The 17,887-nt window shown below is 33.6% G+C and overlaps 2 protein-coding genes across 3 annotated transcripts; both read left to right on the top strand.

Moving 5' to 3' along the window:
- Nucleotides 1-258: 258 nt before the first annotated feature.
- LOC114175980 (elongation factor) lies at nt 259-4,639 on the top strand. The gene is made up of 6 exons (XM_028060853.2): nt 259-383; nt 1,528-1,964; nt 2,604-2,914; nt 3,024-3,077; nt 3,376-3,851; nt 4,132-4,639. Exons 2-6 carry the CDS (start codon nt 1,669-1,671, stop codon nt 4,426-4,428), a joined length of 1,434 nt encoding a protein of 477 aa, XP_027916654.1. The 5' UTR covers nt 259-383; nt 1,528-1,668; the 3' UTR covers nt 4,429-4,639.
- Nucleotides 4,640-9,258: 4,619 nt separating this feature from the next.
- LOC114177076 (Serine/Threonine-kinase) lies at nt 9,259-10,887 on the top strand. 2 transcript variants are annotated; one of them, XM_028062308.2, is made up of 2 exons: nt 9,259-9,529; nt 10,121-10,887. In XM_028062308.2, the coding sequence occupies exons 1-2, from the start codon at nt 9,285-9,287 to the stop codon at nt 10,665-10,667; spliced, it is 792 nt and encodes a 263-aa protein (XP_027918109.1). In that variant the 5' UTR covers nt 9,259-9,284; the 3' UTR covers nt 10,668-10,887. The 2 variants fall into 2 exon arrangements, with proteins under 2 accessions (XP_027918109.1, XP_027918110.1); XM_028062309.2 differs by having other exon boundaries at nt 9,263-9,529; nt 10,127-10,887.
- The last annotated feature ends 7,000 nt before the right edge of the window (nt 10,888-17,887 follow it).

The following is a 17,887-nucleotide window of genomic DNA, read 5'->3' as shown; positions in this document are numbered from 1 at the left end:
TTACTTTTAAAGTCGTATTTTCATATCAAACAAATTTAAGAAGAACACTTAAAACATAAATTTTGAAATTTAAAATTAATTTAAACCCTAAGAAACCTAAAATAAGGATTTGCGAAATTGATCAAGTTAAAGATTAAGTAAAAAAAAAAAGTAAAGTAAAGTTGAAGAAGAGAATGGTAATAAAAGCGTGCAATTGTTAGGGTAGCGGCGGACACGTGTGAAGACAAGGAACGGCAAGTTCCAATATATAAATAGCGGCAACCTGTGTTTCCTTTCCACTCTTCCTAGGTTTATAACGTTAACTACTGCTGCTGCCACTACTCACTCTGTTGTTGCTCTTCACGCCGCCAACTCGCCATTTTCAATCTCTCTTCATTCTCTTGGTACTTTCTCTCAACCTCTCTTTCACTTTCCACACTCTCTGTCACCACATGCACGTCCAGTTTCGCCTCTTCAACTTCCATTACACCTTCACTTCTACACACTTTCGTTACTTTTCCCGTTGCGGTGCTCTTATTCTACTTCTACTGAAGGTGTTTGTGTGTTGATGTCTGTGCTTTGTCTGAGTCTCTGTGTTGTTTTGCAATTGCCGATGCTTCGTTTTTTTTTTTTTTTAATTTCAGTGGCATTGAGTTAATTGTGTGTAGTGAATGGTGGTGAGGTTTTAGATGTTGGTAATATCCGATACTGAGATTTATGGTGAGTTTCTCGTGTTGTTGAAGTTTGGAGTATTTTTATATCCGTGATCACCTTGCGGTTTACTCTGTTTTGTTCTGTGTGAGTAACTCTTCTTGCAGTTTTTTCCCCTTCCTTTATTCGTGATTATGGTTATTTCTGCTTAAGTAACTGCTGGTTTTATTTAGAGAGGGAAGAAATATGGATTTAAAGTTTCAAATGGAATTTGAAAGTTACCATTTTTTGTGCGCGGGTGTGAGTGCATATTTAAATACAAGATCTTTTTGAAGGGATTTTCTATTTAAAAAAGTGAGAGTAACTAACCTATTATTTTTCGAATAGATTATATATGCTTTATCACTTCTTAAATCTCGTCTTTTAAATGTTAAATTTATATTGATTTCAAGATTTTTTAACTATAGTATATCATCAAAAACCTGTTATGGCACTGCGGACTTTGTTTTTGGATTTTTCGTAATGCGTGTTTGAACACTATTGGTTAACAATTTGTTTTATTTACTTTTCATTTGTGTCTTTATTCTGTGATATAGTTTTACGCGCACACGCATAGATTCTGAACTTCTAATGAGGCTTTTGGCTGTAAGTAAGTATTTTGAGAGGAAAATGGGCTATATCCTTAGGAAACTATGGAGGGGCTAGGACCCTGTCTTAATTAAGCATAAATCCTTTGAAAATTTAGACTTTATACTCTTTTTTGCGTGGTAGAAGCTGCTATCCTTTTCTTTTTTTTTTTTGTTATTTTCTATGTATCAATTTCAACAGTTCATGTAATGAGTTGATTTTCTATTAGTTGAATTTGCTCATGTATCTGAACATTCTGAACCTGACCAGGAAAACTTTAAATGGAGCTAAGTTTCTGAAAGACAACCTCATGTCCCTACTCACCCCTTCCTACTCTATAATTATAGAAAGAGTGAATCAAAATCCACTTTATAAGTTGCAAAGAAGGTGCAATATAAGGGCTTGAGTAACATGGGTCACTGTGAGAAACCCATCATTAAGGTGGAGCCCTTTCTAGATGAACAAATTAATACTACAAAAGTCTTGGAGGACACAGAAGTCGATATAGTTAGTTGGGCAAACAAGGGTGATTTTGCATCCAACAAAAGTGAGGACCCTGATGCAACTGACTATTCAAGTTCGTTTGCTGACACTACGTCTGATGCTGAAAATGGTTCTAGATTCAGTGATGCTGAAGTGGAGTCTGAGTTCTTAGGTGATAGTGGTGGTTTAACAGATGCTTTTGATGGTTCTGCATTTCCAATGAGGTGACTTTTCTTCCAAAGAAGTAAATTTTAAATTCATTTGCTTGCACATAATTTTGGCACCAATATCTAATGAACCCAGGTCATTTGAAATAGTTGAAGATTGATTAAAGTTACGTATACAATTCATATTATGAACTCAAGGTTCAAATTAGGTAGTGGGTGTTTAGCAAGTAGAAATCTTAACATATCTGCGCACTACTTTAGTAATCATTATTAAAAGAGTGTTAGTGTGAAACTTAAAGGTTCCAGTTGTTTATTGTGTGTTGGTTTGATGTTTCAGTAAGAGCATAGGTTATTTTCCCACTCTGCCTTCATGGAACTCCTTAGATATTAAATGCACTTTATTAAATCCAGATAATTGTTCATCTAATATAGTTATAGTAATAACTCTTAGTCAAAGAATTTGTGGTCTGCATCTATTGAAGATTGGTATTGGAAAACCTATCACCACTGTTTGTGTGGTCTGTCATCATTAATGTCTTCTTTGGAGATCATTAATGATCAAACCATGCTTCCATAAGCTAATTTGGAATTGGTGTTGGGAATGTGGCATACCACATTACCTGGTTATTTGGTGAAGCATGTACATGGGTGTTTTTTGTTTGATAGATACATTAAGTTTTTGCTGTGCAACTGTAGGAAGAGGAAGTTGACCGATCATTGGAGGAACTTTATAAGACCTCTAACGTGGCGATGCAAATGGACAGAACTTAGAATTAAGGAAATTGACTCACTAGCATTAAAATATAGTAAAGAGCTTGCAGAATATGACAAGGGTAAACATACAACACCTGATCAATTTTCCATAGAAGAGTTTGGTTCAAAGTCATTGCCATTTTTGGGTGAACATCGTAGAAATAAAGCCAACAAGAGAAGAAAAAGGAAGAAAGTTGAAGAGACAACTGAAATTGGATCATATACGTCACATCATTACATTTTCTCCTATCTTGGTACAGCTCATTTATCTTGATACCTAATTTTCTTATCTTTTCATGCTGTTTACCAATCACTTGTCCATTCTTTGGAGATGTGTGACTCTTTTCTTTACTTATATTGTAGAGAGTAAAAAGTCTGATCATGACGGTGGTTTGGCTGATGATTTTGGTAATCCAGGTTAGAAATTTTCTCTTGAAATGATACCTAATGTCTTGCTGCTGTCCAATGTTAAATCATCAGTGATGTCATTAGCATCTATTGCATTCTTTTCCCTAAGGAGATAGGGTTACAAAAGAAAAAAAAACTGTTTTAATCAATTCAACACCATTAGCTTGTCAGTCAATGGTTATGTGTAAAGTTATCTTTCATTGTTTTGACTATTGGCAGTTCTAGTCTACCCGTCATTTGTCTCATAATCACATTTTGACTTGCATCTGATTCACGGCTGATGCTTTTATACTCTCTTTTGGTGCAGTGATCATAGAGCCACATGCTGATGCAACAGATAGGTTTGGCACTGGGGAAGTTCAACCTTTCTTGGATTTCAGTGAAACTGATGCTTCGTTAGAGCAGCTTCTTTGGGCAATAGACAATCTACATGGTAGGGTCCACAAGCTGAAGAGTGATGTTGATGCAATAATGTCAAAAAATGCATCAAAGTTTTCTTCATCAGAAAATCTGAGTCTTCTTCCTCACGGTGATGTGCAGACTAGTTCTGCCCAAAGCCCTACAATCTCTGCAGGGAATGGAGATGCAGCGTCTGTTGGGGTTATTTATAATTCAATTCAGCACGGAGTTGACTTTGACATTGGAGATTTTGTTATGCATAGTGTTGTGTCAAGTTATGGAGAAGTTCCAATGGTTCCTGATATAATTGAGAGTACCGTTGGCTTATTGTCTGCTGCTGATGTCACCTTCCATTCAGCCCTGGCTATGGACTCGTGTGATGATGTAAGTTTCTTCAACCTGTGTAAATACAGTTTTAGTTCTTCCTATAATTCTGCCAATTCCTTTCCAGATGATGGCTTGAAAAGTGTTTGATATAAAATTCAATAGAAAAAGCTCTCTTTTCATCTTTTTGTGTCAACTGATCTGTATTGTTCATTTGCTAAACATTTGTTAATGTTAGAATCTTGTAACATAGTTGCTCTCTAGTGGCCACTGTGGCTTTTTAAGCGTTTTTGCTATCTGAGGTTTTTTCTATTTTGCTTTTTGACATGTATGGTCGCAGATGGTGGACAATGTGTTGATACATGAAGTAGCAGAAACTGATGAACACACCTTCAAAAGTGTGAGTCACCTTCAGAACTGGGAGAAAGGTGAAGGGGAAGAAAATCTGAATCTTGTGTCTGTCCCCATGTCAGATATTAATACAGCAACACACACTACAGTGCCTCAAGAACAATCAGCCATGAAGCCCTATGTGTATAACGATGTGAACATCCCCAAGAACAAAAGAAAACGTGGGGAGCGCAAAGCATGTTCAGGTTGGAGCAAGAAATGCTCAGGGGAATCTGAGAATCACTGAGCTAAACTTCTCAATCTGAAGTGGCTACGTGATTTATTTATAGCTCCTTTTCTCTCCCTCATAAGTTGACAAATGTTATACTTAATAGGTGAAGAAGGAACTAGTTCAATTCTGATTTTCGGATCTTATACTTCACACCCATTTTCAAACTGGGTTTGGATGCGGGAACACTTTTCAAATTTCATCAATATATGAAAGAAAATTCAATTTAGTTTTTACTTGTACATTTTGTTTTTAATTTGATTGAAAGGGGAGAGTCATGTACAACAATCCAAATTGTACTTATTCCTATGAAAGTGAACTTCAATAAGTTTAGTTCAATTATGCAAAATCGGTTTGGTAAGATTAAGACCAGGATCTTACATCTAAATTTAAAAAATCGGTTTATTAAGGAGAATTTTGGATTTATTCATATATAATTATTTGGTCGTATTTACTTGTGGAAATAGCTTCTTGCAAAATGCAAAAGAAACAATATTTAAATTTTATGGCACCAATTACATGTACACGAACTGCTCTCAAAGGCACTAAATTCTCCTCTTTTAACCGTTTTTAAATTTGATTCTCACTAACTGCTGCTGTCATGAACATTGTCATGAACATAGACGACATGGACACATAAGACGACAAGGATACGAATATCTGGACATGTGTAGTCTTCAGCATACATGTGGTTTTTATACTTTGAGTTTCATGTGAAATTTATGCAGCTACAGGAGTTAAATACAACATCATTGTCTTGTAAGTCATTAGATGTCGTTTATTTTGGATTTGTTCAATGCAGCAATGAAACTCAAACATGTCTTTGAAACGGTGTGTTACTGTGTCCAACACGTCATCATGATATCTTGGCTTTGCAGTGGTCGCCAACTAATGCATTTGATTTTAGTTTTGCATCATCAGATGTCGGATTCTATAATAATATTCTTGCATATGCCTGGTCTTGTTTTATTTAGTTCAATTTCATCCTTATACTATTTCATCTGTGCTTTCTTTTTCTACTTTTATCGTTTTTTCCTCCTTACAACCAAACATGACTTACCTTTGCCATCTTCTATCATCTGTCACACTTTTGATTATTGATAACCACTTTGACCAATACACAATCATCAACAACTGGAAAAACAAAAATCAACATTTATCCTATTTTGGGTTGGATTTCGACTGAAAATGAGAGATAAAAACTTAAAGAAAAAAATTAGTGATAATATGACGTCATGGGAAAGAACGATGAACATGATATGCAGATAAAATGAATATAAAATTTGATATATTTATAATTAAATACATTTTCAAAGAACAGAGAAATAGAAACGAAAAAGTAAAGTACAAATATAAAATGATAAATGTAATAAATTATATGACAAAAAAAAGAACGAATGACATAAGATAAAATAAGATGATAAGACAGTTAATGTATGTATTTATCATTACTTAAATATATATCTTTTTAGAGAAGGACGCAAGTAAAAATAAAGTAATATACAAAAAAAATATTAGTTAAGATTCTCTCTAGACTATATCTACATTTGGAAAAGAAAATTTTTTGGATCAATAATTATGATTTTATGATTTTATTTTCATAAAAAATAACATGATGATAATTTTCGATTCATTCAAACATAATTACTGATTGATAATTTTGTAAAATGCAATTAAGGGTGAAAAATGCACATTAACTTTGTTTTATGTAATCCAAAGATATGTAGAGGAAATATTGAGGAAATATTGCAACTTGCTCATATTGACATCAAGTTGATAAAACTTTCTAATAATTTGAAGATAACATCGTTGGTCAACTTCAACTTTATTCAAACCACTTCCAAATTTATTATCATCGGATTCAATAACAAACTTTTGTAAGGCGACTTCATAGTTTACTTGGTTTCTTTTAAGATTTATTATATGACTTGTTAAAAATATTTATTTTACATCTTCTTTATTTAAATTAGTTTTTCAAGAAATATTTCTATTTTTAAAAATATCTTTTAATTTTAGAAATTACTTATTATTTTAGAATAAGAAAATCAAAATTGAGATATCGTAAATATTTTATATTCTATTATATTTTATTATATATATATATATATATTTATTTATATTTGCACCTACTTCGATGTACTTCTTAAACAAGACAAAGGAGTAAAATAAAGAAAGGTATACCAATAAATATTATAAGTGATGCGAATAAAAACCCATAAAAATAAATAAGGCAAATGTGAAAATTGATATATATTTATAATTACTTAAATGCATTTCCTATTATTAATTTGGGAAGAATATTTGTTCCTGAAGATTGTTCAGTAATATGTATCTGTGGTAGTTTCTGAAAGAATTGACCGGAGCCAAGCCAATGAAAGGATCAAAACTTGTAAAGCAATGTTAGTGATGAGAAAGTAAAGGACAAAAATAAGAGAACACTTGCAAATGAAAACTAGAAAGTCAATAAAAAAGATACTACAGAATTTCTACTACTCCATCACATCAGGTAGGGAAAAATTGTCACGTTTTTGTTTTGTTTTACTGCGTTTATTAATTGAAAGTGGTTTTGTTATAAATATATATATCGACCTTAAATCCTGTAAAGTTGGCAAAGGTGTAGACGCCATAACGCATTAGCAGCATCTCTTTGTGCTTTAAATTAGAAGGTCTTTGTTCCAATCCAAAGTGAAGAAAATCATTTCCATGGTCTACAATGTACAAAAAGCAAAAGATGTCTGAATGAATCCTCTTCTTTTTGACCCCCTCCCACTCACTCATAAATAATAATAATAATAATAATAATAATAATAATAATGTTTAGATTACAGGCTAATCAAATAGTAGGGTAAGGTTTTGTTAACTTGATATGGAATTCTTAATACCAAATTTGAGACCAAATATCAGCATACATTTTCATGAGAAGTTGCAAGTTAATTAATTTGCGTTTGTGACTAATTAACAATCTTTGTAGAAAACAAATTGCCAAGATGCCAACCAACATCTCCAATCATAATGTCTTTTTCTCTTTTTTGCAGCCTTTTGGAGTCTTGGGATAGAAATACGTCGCACCACAACACCTTTAACAACAAATTAATATTCTAATACATCAAGTGGCAAAATAATTGTAACCATATTGGATTTTCAGTTTTTAAATTACCATGCATGTATATTATCTATTTAAAATCTTTAACATCTACTAATGCTTTGAAAACCGATTTCAATCAACAATTTTAGTTAAAGCTTAATTAATCTCAATTCCAAAAAGTTTAGATTAAGTGTTCCAAATATAATATGATGCAGATATGATTTTTGTATAGCATATGTGAAAGGGTTCAAATTGTTGTAGAGTGAAGAATTAATGTAACCCCATTTTTGGGGCAAGCAAAGAAGATAAACCCTTTCTTCGAATGTCACCATTATCATCATGTACAGAAAAGATGAAGGAGCTTGTGTAATAATTGCACAGCACAAGTTCAGAGTTATTAGAATTATATGGGTCCTTTAGTGTATGCATGACACAGAGCGTTTTCAAATGGTGATATCCACATGAAAGGAAATTATAGCTCCTTTTCTAGATATACTTTGAATTGGAACAAATGTGATTGTGATATATAGGAGTAGGATACATTTGTTGAGGCAACGAATTAAATACCATATAGCTGCAATTTCATGCAACTTCTGTTGACCCTTCTTCAATGGAGTTAAAAGATTTATGGGGGCAATATCATTTTAATTTTGGATCATACCCTCCAATTTTTTCATTCATACAAAATAAAAACCAATATCAAGAATTTATAAAAATTTAGAGCATTTTCAATAAAAGGGTATACAAGGAATAGCTGAAATTTGACATGAAAAAATAATATGAATACAATTTAAAAGTAATTAACTCAAGTTGAGATTTGAAGGATAAAAAAACATGTTAACATGATGTTGACTAAATTTATGGAAAAAGACATCCATGTTATAATTCCTTGCATTGAATCTCAACATGTTAGAAGAATGAGTGATGCCAGCTAGGGAAATAATACGTGAAAGCCATATAACACATTTCTACCATTAAATTATCTCTCAAGCGTGTGCAAGTTTCACACTATATATCAAACAACATCATTTAGTGATTAATATAAGAGCCTAATCATGATCCACTCACTTATTCTATAAATCTTTTCATACCTTCTCCAACTTCAAACTTAAAATCTTATTAAAACAATTGATTCAAAAATTCAAAATAGAAAATCTATATTAACTATTTAAACAAATTTCAACTTGACTGCTGTTTTCACCTTTTGAAAAATCTAATTATTCTGTCTTACCAAGTTAGAATTAGAGAAAATAATTTTTATAACTAATTTTGACAATTTTTATAATCTGAAATGACATCTTTTAAATGATTTTCTATTTTTTTATATTTCAAAATTTATAGAAGATGTCATTTCAAATTATAAGAGAATGTTGTTAAAATATTATTGTTCTAAAATCAGTAGCATTTTCCACACAAAGGCTTAACAAGAAATGAAATAGGTTTACTTAATGAGAGTTTGGTTAATAAATTTTGGTGCAGTTATGATGAGGTTAATTATATTATATGAAGAATGAGTTGAGTTTGAAAGGAATGATTTTTGTGTGATAAAGGCAGGGCAAGCATGTCTTAGAGCAATTAATTGGGTGAGTGATGAACTCTTGGTAGCAATGATATAAGATTAGGGGCAAAATATGATTAAGGCACAAGAAAGTGATGAATTAAATAAGGGTATTGTTTTCTTTTTGAAGAGGCAGGGGCCACCTTGGTAATTACATTAAAAGTAGAAACATTTTTACTTTGCTTTGAAATTTCAAATCTCTTTCTCTCTCACTCAGAATCACAAGGCATCATGGCTGCCAAAGCAAAAGAAAAGGGTTGTGTTACAATAAAGAATGGGAGAAAAGGAAAGAACCACGTTGCCAACCCCATCTTAGTACACTCACAAACTTCACCAAAACCCTCTTCTTCTTCTTCTCCTTCTCCTTCTTCTTCACTCTCTTCACAAATGAAAATACTTTGCTCCCTTCCTCCAACTCTCTCATACTTTCACTTTTCTTTGTTCATGCAAGATCCAAAGAACGATTCAAACTCAAGGTATGTTATGTATATATCCTCACTCACTTCAACACACTCACACACTCTATTCTACTTTGCTTACTAGTAAATGTTTCTCTCATATAAAGTCTGTGATCATTCACATTCACCAACCGAGACTATTGGGTGTACCAGAACAATATCGATCATTGCGTTGGTTACTTGTTTGAGAAAATGCTTACAGTATTCCTTCTTAAGCCTTGAACTAGTCAAAGATGTGGTGCAGACCAAGTTTAACCTCTGCCTTTCAATGATGTTAAGAATTTGACCAACCAACCCCAAAATCAGCATCATTCATGCCTATAGGAAAGTCAATTCTCTGGTTGGCTTTCTTTTTAGCTTTTTCAATAGTGAGCCTAAATTTGGAAATCCCCAGTTTAGATTAAATCTGTTACAAGGCTTAAACATGACCCTCCAAATGGTTTCTTAAGGTGGTGAAAGAGCTAAAACATTCAATTGTACAATATAACTTGTGCATGCTATTTTGGAGAAATGAATGTAGTTAAGGGTATGGTGGTGATTCATGAACCAAGAAGCTGCTGCATCATCATCTCAATAACTCAGGCATAATAAGCACTTTTTTTTTTCAAGTTGCAGGAAGCCCTGGTATCAAAGAGCAATGGAGGTGACTAGTCTATGGAAAAGTATTTCGAAATCCGCAGAAATTCGCGCAGCTAATTCCACCATATGGAAGACAGCATCAATGCCAAAATCCCCTCAGGTTCCTACACCAAGTCCTAACAAGAACAAGCTAAGAAAATGTGCCTCTTTAAAGGTTGCAACGTCCTTCACAAGGGTTTGTCTCTGTGCACCTATGTATTCATACAATGAGATTTTGAGAGCTGAGGCACCACCCAGAAGAAGCAATAGTTACCCAAGATCAAAGCCATTGCAAACTGCACATGAAAGAAGTCCTGGTGCTAGGCTTAGCACAGAGGGAAGGAGAGTGTTCAGGGGAAAATCATTGACCGATGATGTTCTAATGAGAAGGTTTGTGATTGAGGAAGAGGCAATGATGCAGATTAGAAGAAGAAATCAAATGGAAGTTATTAGGAAGAGGAGTATTAGGAGAAAGAAGCTTGGGCCTAGTCCTCTTAGTAGAATGGTTACGGCAAATGATATTGGACAATTCAATTGATTGGTCCAATTCCTATAGTGCCAAGTCCAATTGGTGAATTTTGATTCTCCATCAACCACTCATCCCTCACCCCTTTTTTTTTTGTTGCCTTAATTCCATTCACTGAACTTTTTCACTTAATGGGGTTATCTTCTAATTGCAACATTTAATTTTCCATGACCCAATTTTATGTGGGTTGAATTTAATGATATTGCTATGTATAGCTAAGTTTTGATGAGTATTTTGAAATCATTTAACAATGAGATACAATATTAGTGCTGTATAGATCTAAATCACAAAGTAATTAATATCTTAAGAGATGACTTTATGATTATTCTTCAAATCACAAATTTAGTTTTTGTCCCAACCATAAATCTGACATTATAATTAGGATCACTCACTATGTTTTTTAGATTTTGTCTGTTTTGAAGTGTGAAATTTTGTCATAATTTTGTCTTTAACAAATATTTCAGATAACGGAAGAAAAATGATAAATAAATACTTAAATTACGTTTGACTTCAACTCTTAAATCGTATGAGACTAGTGAATATATTAGATCAATCCCTTACAGATAATCTAAACTCAAATTTATGTTGGGAAAATTTCTATTCTCAATCAAAAGGGGTGTGTGTTTGTATTAGCTTATTTTAACATGAAATTGAAAATATTCGATCAAAAAGCTTAGGAAGAGAACTTTTTTTGAAAGAAAACAAAACAATTTTGAAAAAAACAAACCAAATGTACGTGAAATCTTAAGTTCTGAAACCAACAAACTCAGCCAACTAACTGCTATGTGTAGACTTGTTAATTTGCTTATAAGACACTCTAAAAACACAATTTTTGAATAAAACTTGTAGAACAAGGATAGTGGTTATCTAATTTGTATCTGAAAGGCCAAGTTAGGTTGTTTTTGCCACTACTAATATGACTCTCATACCCACTCATGCTTCACTTTTAACTTATCAACTACCCCTTCTTCCTTTTTTTGCTAATATCTGCTTCATAAGTGAAAATACACACACACATTAGGCTTCTTAACGTAATTCACAATGTTTCAAATTCTATACCATTAACTTTCTTAACTACATATGCAAATTTTCTAACAACATAGATGTTGAATTTTTAAGAAACTCAAAAAATCTTTGTTCATCGAGTTTTACACTAAACTTAGAACCGTTATTGTGGTAGATTAAGAAGGTGAAAAGTGTTGGTAGTTGGTAACTTACTTTGAAATATTTATGTAATTTATGAGATACTATGAATCGATCACCAACCCGAATCTTATTATCTTATTAATGTTATTGTTAGTGAAAATAAGTCAACTTAAATACTCATATGGATTTGGGTTGGTATTGATGAAAAATATTATATAAAATATAATGGTCCTAGCACTCCCAAAAGATCATTTTGTCCTTATCATCCTTTTAAATTTGTTAATTAATATATCAAGGACACCTGGAAGAATAATAGGACATGAAGAAATAAAGTAACAAACAAATTGAATGAGTTTCCGTATTTTTTCAACTATATAGTTAAACGTTTAGTTTTATCTTGATCATTAATTATTTTATACATTTTTTTATTTTGTTTTTATATATCCAATACCCTTTTAATTTGTATGTAATACATTATCAAATTAAGCATAAGAACTGAAGTAAAAGTGTGTAAAAAATTAAACAAAGATCATGTGCACCTTGTATGGGACACAAAACCGAAACCTTATGAAGAGACATTTATGGTTCAACTCAAACATTAAATAGAAACACCATATGATGATGATGTGATGGAAGAAAAACATTGGTTACCTACCAAGACATGCTTTATAAATTATTACAGGATAAGCACCACTTTCTTCTTTGTCCGAGGAAATAATAAACATGTCCCTATTTGAATAAAACCAACCATAATTAATAGCCTTCCAAGATTTCGTCAGTTTTAAATTCTCCCATTTTTTTTTCTTTATTATATTACAAAAATGGTAAGTTCATTAGAAAAGTTCGATCTTTATACCATCATTTAAAACTATGATTTCAGAAAATATGGGAGAATTTCAATCTTATTCAAGATTTACTTCTCTGTTAAACTCAACTATTGTAATCAATTATTTCTCATCCTTCTTTTTTTTTATATATTTATGTTATTTGTTCAAAAAAAAAAAGTGTTTAGTTCAAGAATCGTCTACTAATTTTTCCTACACAAACAATATTTTTTTAAAAAGAAAAATATTTGTGATTAAAATTCGTAGTCTGAATGAATATTTACTAATTCATCAGGAATATGATTATTATAATATTTAACTTAACTTGCAGATATTTAATAACGGGTTATCATTATTAATGAATTTTATTTCATAATTTCAAAAAAAATGAGATAGTTAAATTCAAATTATTGATGAATGAAATGTTAATTATTAAAAAATTATATATATATATATATATATATATATATATATATCACTTTTATAAATATTAATTTTTTAAAATTTATATTGTGTAGTCTAATTGAATTAAATTTATTTTTTAAAATATTAAATTTATTTACACTAATATTTTATTATTTAAATTAATTTAAATTATACTTTAAAGTTTTTTTAATTATTTCTTCTAATTAATTTTATGTAAAATTAAAAAGTAAATATGAAAAATATTTATGGATATTGTAAAACCCTAGAAAATGATATTTTAAAAGTGATAGTGGTTTAAAAATAGTGAGACTCAATTATTTTAATATTAAAAGGTTTTAGTATAAATAAAATTGTTATAAACGAGTTTCATTATTTTAAAACACAACATCTCTCTAGAAACCAATTTTCTAGAGCTTTTTGACTTCTCTCTAAGAGTTTTATCTTTCTGCTCGTGTGATTGAAGAACCGAGACCGTAGGATTGATCCTCTTGGTGAGCTCTTAAATTTGGACCAATTAGTTTCTCTGTTCGCGTAAGTTAAGTTTCCGCTCTATAATTGTTCTTGTGATGTTTTTATGTGTAGATAGAGCATACCATAGAGTTATAGATGTTTGACATTTATAGAGTTATTTAAGCATGATACCAGGTAAGGGAAGCTAATTTCTTTGTCATAGTACTCAGATTTGTGAGAAATATACATAGTATGTTTAATTTGGGATTGATTGATGTATATGATATACGAGATAGCTTGTGATGTTGAAAACAATGAAGATGTGTGTGTTTTCTGTTAATTGAGAATAACTGGTGGTTTAAATGTGTTTTGCATTCAATTGGTATGAAAAATTTGATAGAACTCATGTTTGATAATTGAATGATCTTTGCACTAGGTTTTTAGTGGTATGGACTGGCTGAAGATGCATAAAATAGGTTAGATCAATTTTTGTATAATTCTGCAGAGTTGCACACTTGCTGGGTGAGTGTTACTCGCTGGACAAATTTCCAAGTCAGGAACTTCCAGACCTGGGCTAATGGTTTGGCGAGTGTTACTCACTGGGCGAGCATGAGCCAATGGTTGTGTGAGAGCTACTCGCTAGGCAAATTTCCAACTCAGAAACTTCCAGACTTGGACCAATAGTTGGGGAGTGCTACTTGTTGGGCGAGCATGGGCCAGTAGCTGGGCGAGTAAGTCAGAACTTGAAACTTGTATTCTTGAGTTAAATTGGGTGGTATTTTAGTTATTATAGAAGCTTTGTAATTATTATGAATGATGAGTATATGATATGAGATTGTTTATATGAGACTGAGTTGAGATTGGTTTATGCTAACCCAAGGAGGATTAGTAGTGGTTGTGGTAGTGTATGCATTGAAGTAAGGATTGTCTTGGCAGTTATCCTGACGCTCTAATAATCATTCAAATTCTTAAGTAGAGAGGATGTAACATCCTGACCAAATATTACAAGTTTTTAATAAAATAAAATAGAGGTAATACATAAATGTCAGTTATTGAAATAACATTTCCCAAAATGCGAGAAAATAAAAAATTTATTTATTCCAATACCAATTATTCAAAATTCACCAAAATATAGAAAGTCGATTACAACTCAAATTATGATAACATTAGTTATTTCAATCCCTTAAAATTTGTAAAAACAATAAAGCTGTGTAGAAAATTCCCCAAGCTAGCCCACGCTCGGGCTCTACGCCTCACCAAATCCACCTGCAACATTATATGCTCCCGTGTACCGCGTACACGATCATTGCCAAACACGAGCAGATAGGGTGAGCTAACAGTTAAAAGAAACATATATACAAATATATATATATATATATATATATATATATATATATTTATATGCATATATCATTACAAGCACACCAAAGGAATTTCATCCTTTGATTTCATACAACATGGCCACCACCATGTTACCCGTGATCTACGTCTTTAGATGATAACCTCAAGATGTCTTACCGTCACACCTACAAGCCACAACTTGTAGAACATGTGCGGGAAACCAGCTACGGACCATACTCCGTAATGCCAGGTGGAGTTCCCAATATGAACAAAGTTCGTAACGTCCTAAGACTACCAAACTTGTCAGCCACATACTAAGGAGGGCAATCTATCTGGACCCATTTGTACGAGCCACAACTTTCACACCAGCAACACTCGCCAACCCGAGCCACAACTCAAAAGATGTCATTTTGAGCCACAACTCAAAGAATGCCACGTGTTTAACCCTTATCCTGAGCCATAACTCAAAGGATACGTTCCGAGCCACAACTCAAGGAACATCCAGCAAGCCGACCTTTAAGGTATCACCAAAGCCTTGTAGATCACGCACATCCAAAGCAAACAAAGCTTCTGCCTTTGCATCATCGCTTGGCAATGCTCTAAAGCTGTCAGGCGAAACTTGCTTCCAGACCGCCTAGCGGGGGACATGTGTCGCTAGGTGCCAAGCGCCTCTAATGTCACTATCTTACAAGTATCACTTGGCGGGACGACTCTCACCACCAGGTGTCACGTGATCCATTGTTCCACTATTTTGGTAGCTTTCGTCTGGCGGGTCTATTATTATCGCCAGGTGCTACACCAATACTTGCGTAGTACTGGTTTTTCACGTTTCAACAGATCAGTTTTCCCACTCATATACTCATCACATCATGTTACTCAATCTCTAATGAAACACCACACATCTCTACTGTTGGAAGTTCCTTTCCCACCTGTAATACATTCATTTCTCATCTTCCCGTATTCATCCAATTCCTAGTTCAATGCCTAAGTTCATGAAATTACCCTCACACATAAGATTCATACAATAATTCTCCACTAATTCATACTTTTAGTCATGATCTTAACAACATTTCTAGTTCCTAATGTAACACCCCATTTATTTAATAAAGCTAAATAAAGGACATGTCACGCTGAATAATATAAGAAGCGAGAATAAAAGAGTATGACGTCACTCATACAAATATCCCAAACTTAAAGGATGAATAAAAGCGGCACACCACGATGCCAGGTACCAAGTAAAGTAAGAGAGTGATAAAGACTTAAACCAATCTACAGAGAAAACAATACATGGGCCTTAGCCCTAAATGAAAAGCCCAAAGACAGAAGCTAATCCAAAGACTAAGCAGCGGAACCACCACCTCCTTGTTGACCACGGGTGTTCCTCGCATCTGCTCACATCAATAAGTTGATGATCATCGCAAAAGAGAGTACCATACAACAGAACACACAACAATAAAAGTAGGGTAAGCTAGAGCATAAAACAATTTCATCAAGCAATCTGATACACTTTCACAATCATCAATACACAAAACATCCAAACATGCTATGACTCTCAAACCAATACACTAAGACTCAACTCGACTCATCCGAATACATACAATCTGGTCGGATTCAGCGGATGCTTGCACTTGTGGTGGATACCTCTGCTCACCCCCGAGCTATGTGTTACAAGTGTTGCAATGAATCAATTCCCTCACACACAAGGTTAGCCCTTAATGAGTTTCAGGCCTCCTGCTACTCTCACCACAAGAGTCAGTCCGCTCTAAGTGAGACTAACTGACTCCTTAGAGTGTCAGGATGCAACCTTACCTTGAATCCTTACCATACCATATAAATGGGGCACCACCATGAACACCCACTAACATGGGCCATGGAATTACGTCCCGACCACTGAAGCACGACCCTGAAAGTCCCACCTAGAGGCTCCAAGGAATTACACACTGACATGGACCAATCATAATCAAACCAATACTATTTAACATGCACAGGTATATACATACACACACACACACACCCACACACACACACACACACACATATATATATATATATACATATATATATATATATATATATATATATATATATATATATATATATGTGTGTGTATGTATATATATATACATACACACATATATATATATGTATGTATATCATGACAACCTTCACAATTCCATTCTCACTTGTATTTCCTACCAGCACCATGCCACATTTATTGATCCACATTCCCTCATATCCCATGTCAAAGCCATACCAAATCCATCGTTTCAAATTCCATGAATCACCCCATACAAACAACATGTTCACCTCATATTAAGACTCATGAATCATAATTCTCTCTCACTTATACAAGGTCACTCAATTCATCCAGTTCATACCCCAAGGTAAAGCATAACAAGCCAAACATACCCTTAAGGCCCCAACAACATAAAAGGTAAAGTTATATAAAGTAATCTCGTGCCAGTCTTGCTCAAGCCACAAGGTCTCGCTTAGGCAAGACTGTCATTAGGGAAACCCTACGAGGCTCGCGGATTCTCGCTTAAGCGAGCCGCTACTCACTTGGGCGAGTATGTCCTTCGCCCAAAAGAAAGGCTTCCTCGCCTGAGCTATGCCTACAGCAACAAACCTCAAACCCCCACGCGTCCTCGCTTAGGCGAGCCTCTCTCGCCTAAGCGAGATGGTGTCTCGCTCAAACGAAAGTTCTCTGCCTGAGCGAGAGCTCGAGCGCGAGTCTGGGTCTGTCTCTACAAGTCTCGCCTGGGTGAGGCCTGGTCACCTGGGCGAGATCGTCAGGTCTCGTCACTGATCACCCTGCACAATCATCCAACCACACCCCAAACAACAGCATACATGCATTTAATATTTCGCAAAGGCACCATACCCGTACAAAGCATAAAACAGTGGCAAAACATGTAAGAAACATACTTGAACAAAAATTCCTAACTTCCCAAATGAGCTAGTCTTAAGACCTCGACACCGAACAACGGAACACCACAACCCTAGGAGAAGATTACGGAGCTGGAAAAGTGAACAGAGGGTGTTTAA

This window comes from Vigna unguiculata, chromosome 3, assembly GCF_037176805.1.
Source record: "Vigna unguiculata cultivar grain cowpea cultivar isolate G323 ecotype 2 chromosome 3, ASM3717680v1, whole genome shotgun sequence".
Taxonomy (NCBI): domain Eukaryota; kingdom Viridiplantae; phylum Streptophyta; class Magnoliopsida; order Fabales; family Fabaceae; genus Vigna; species Vigna unguiculata.
Note: the sequence above shows the minus strand (reverse complement) of the source record. Positions and strands in the feature narration are given on the sequence as shown.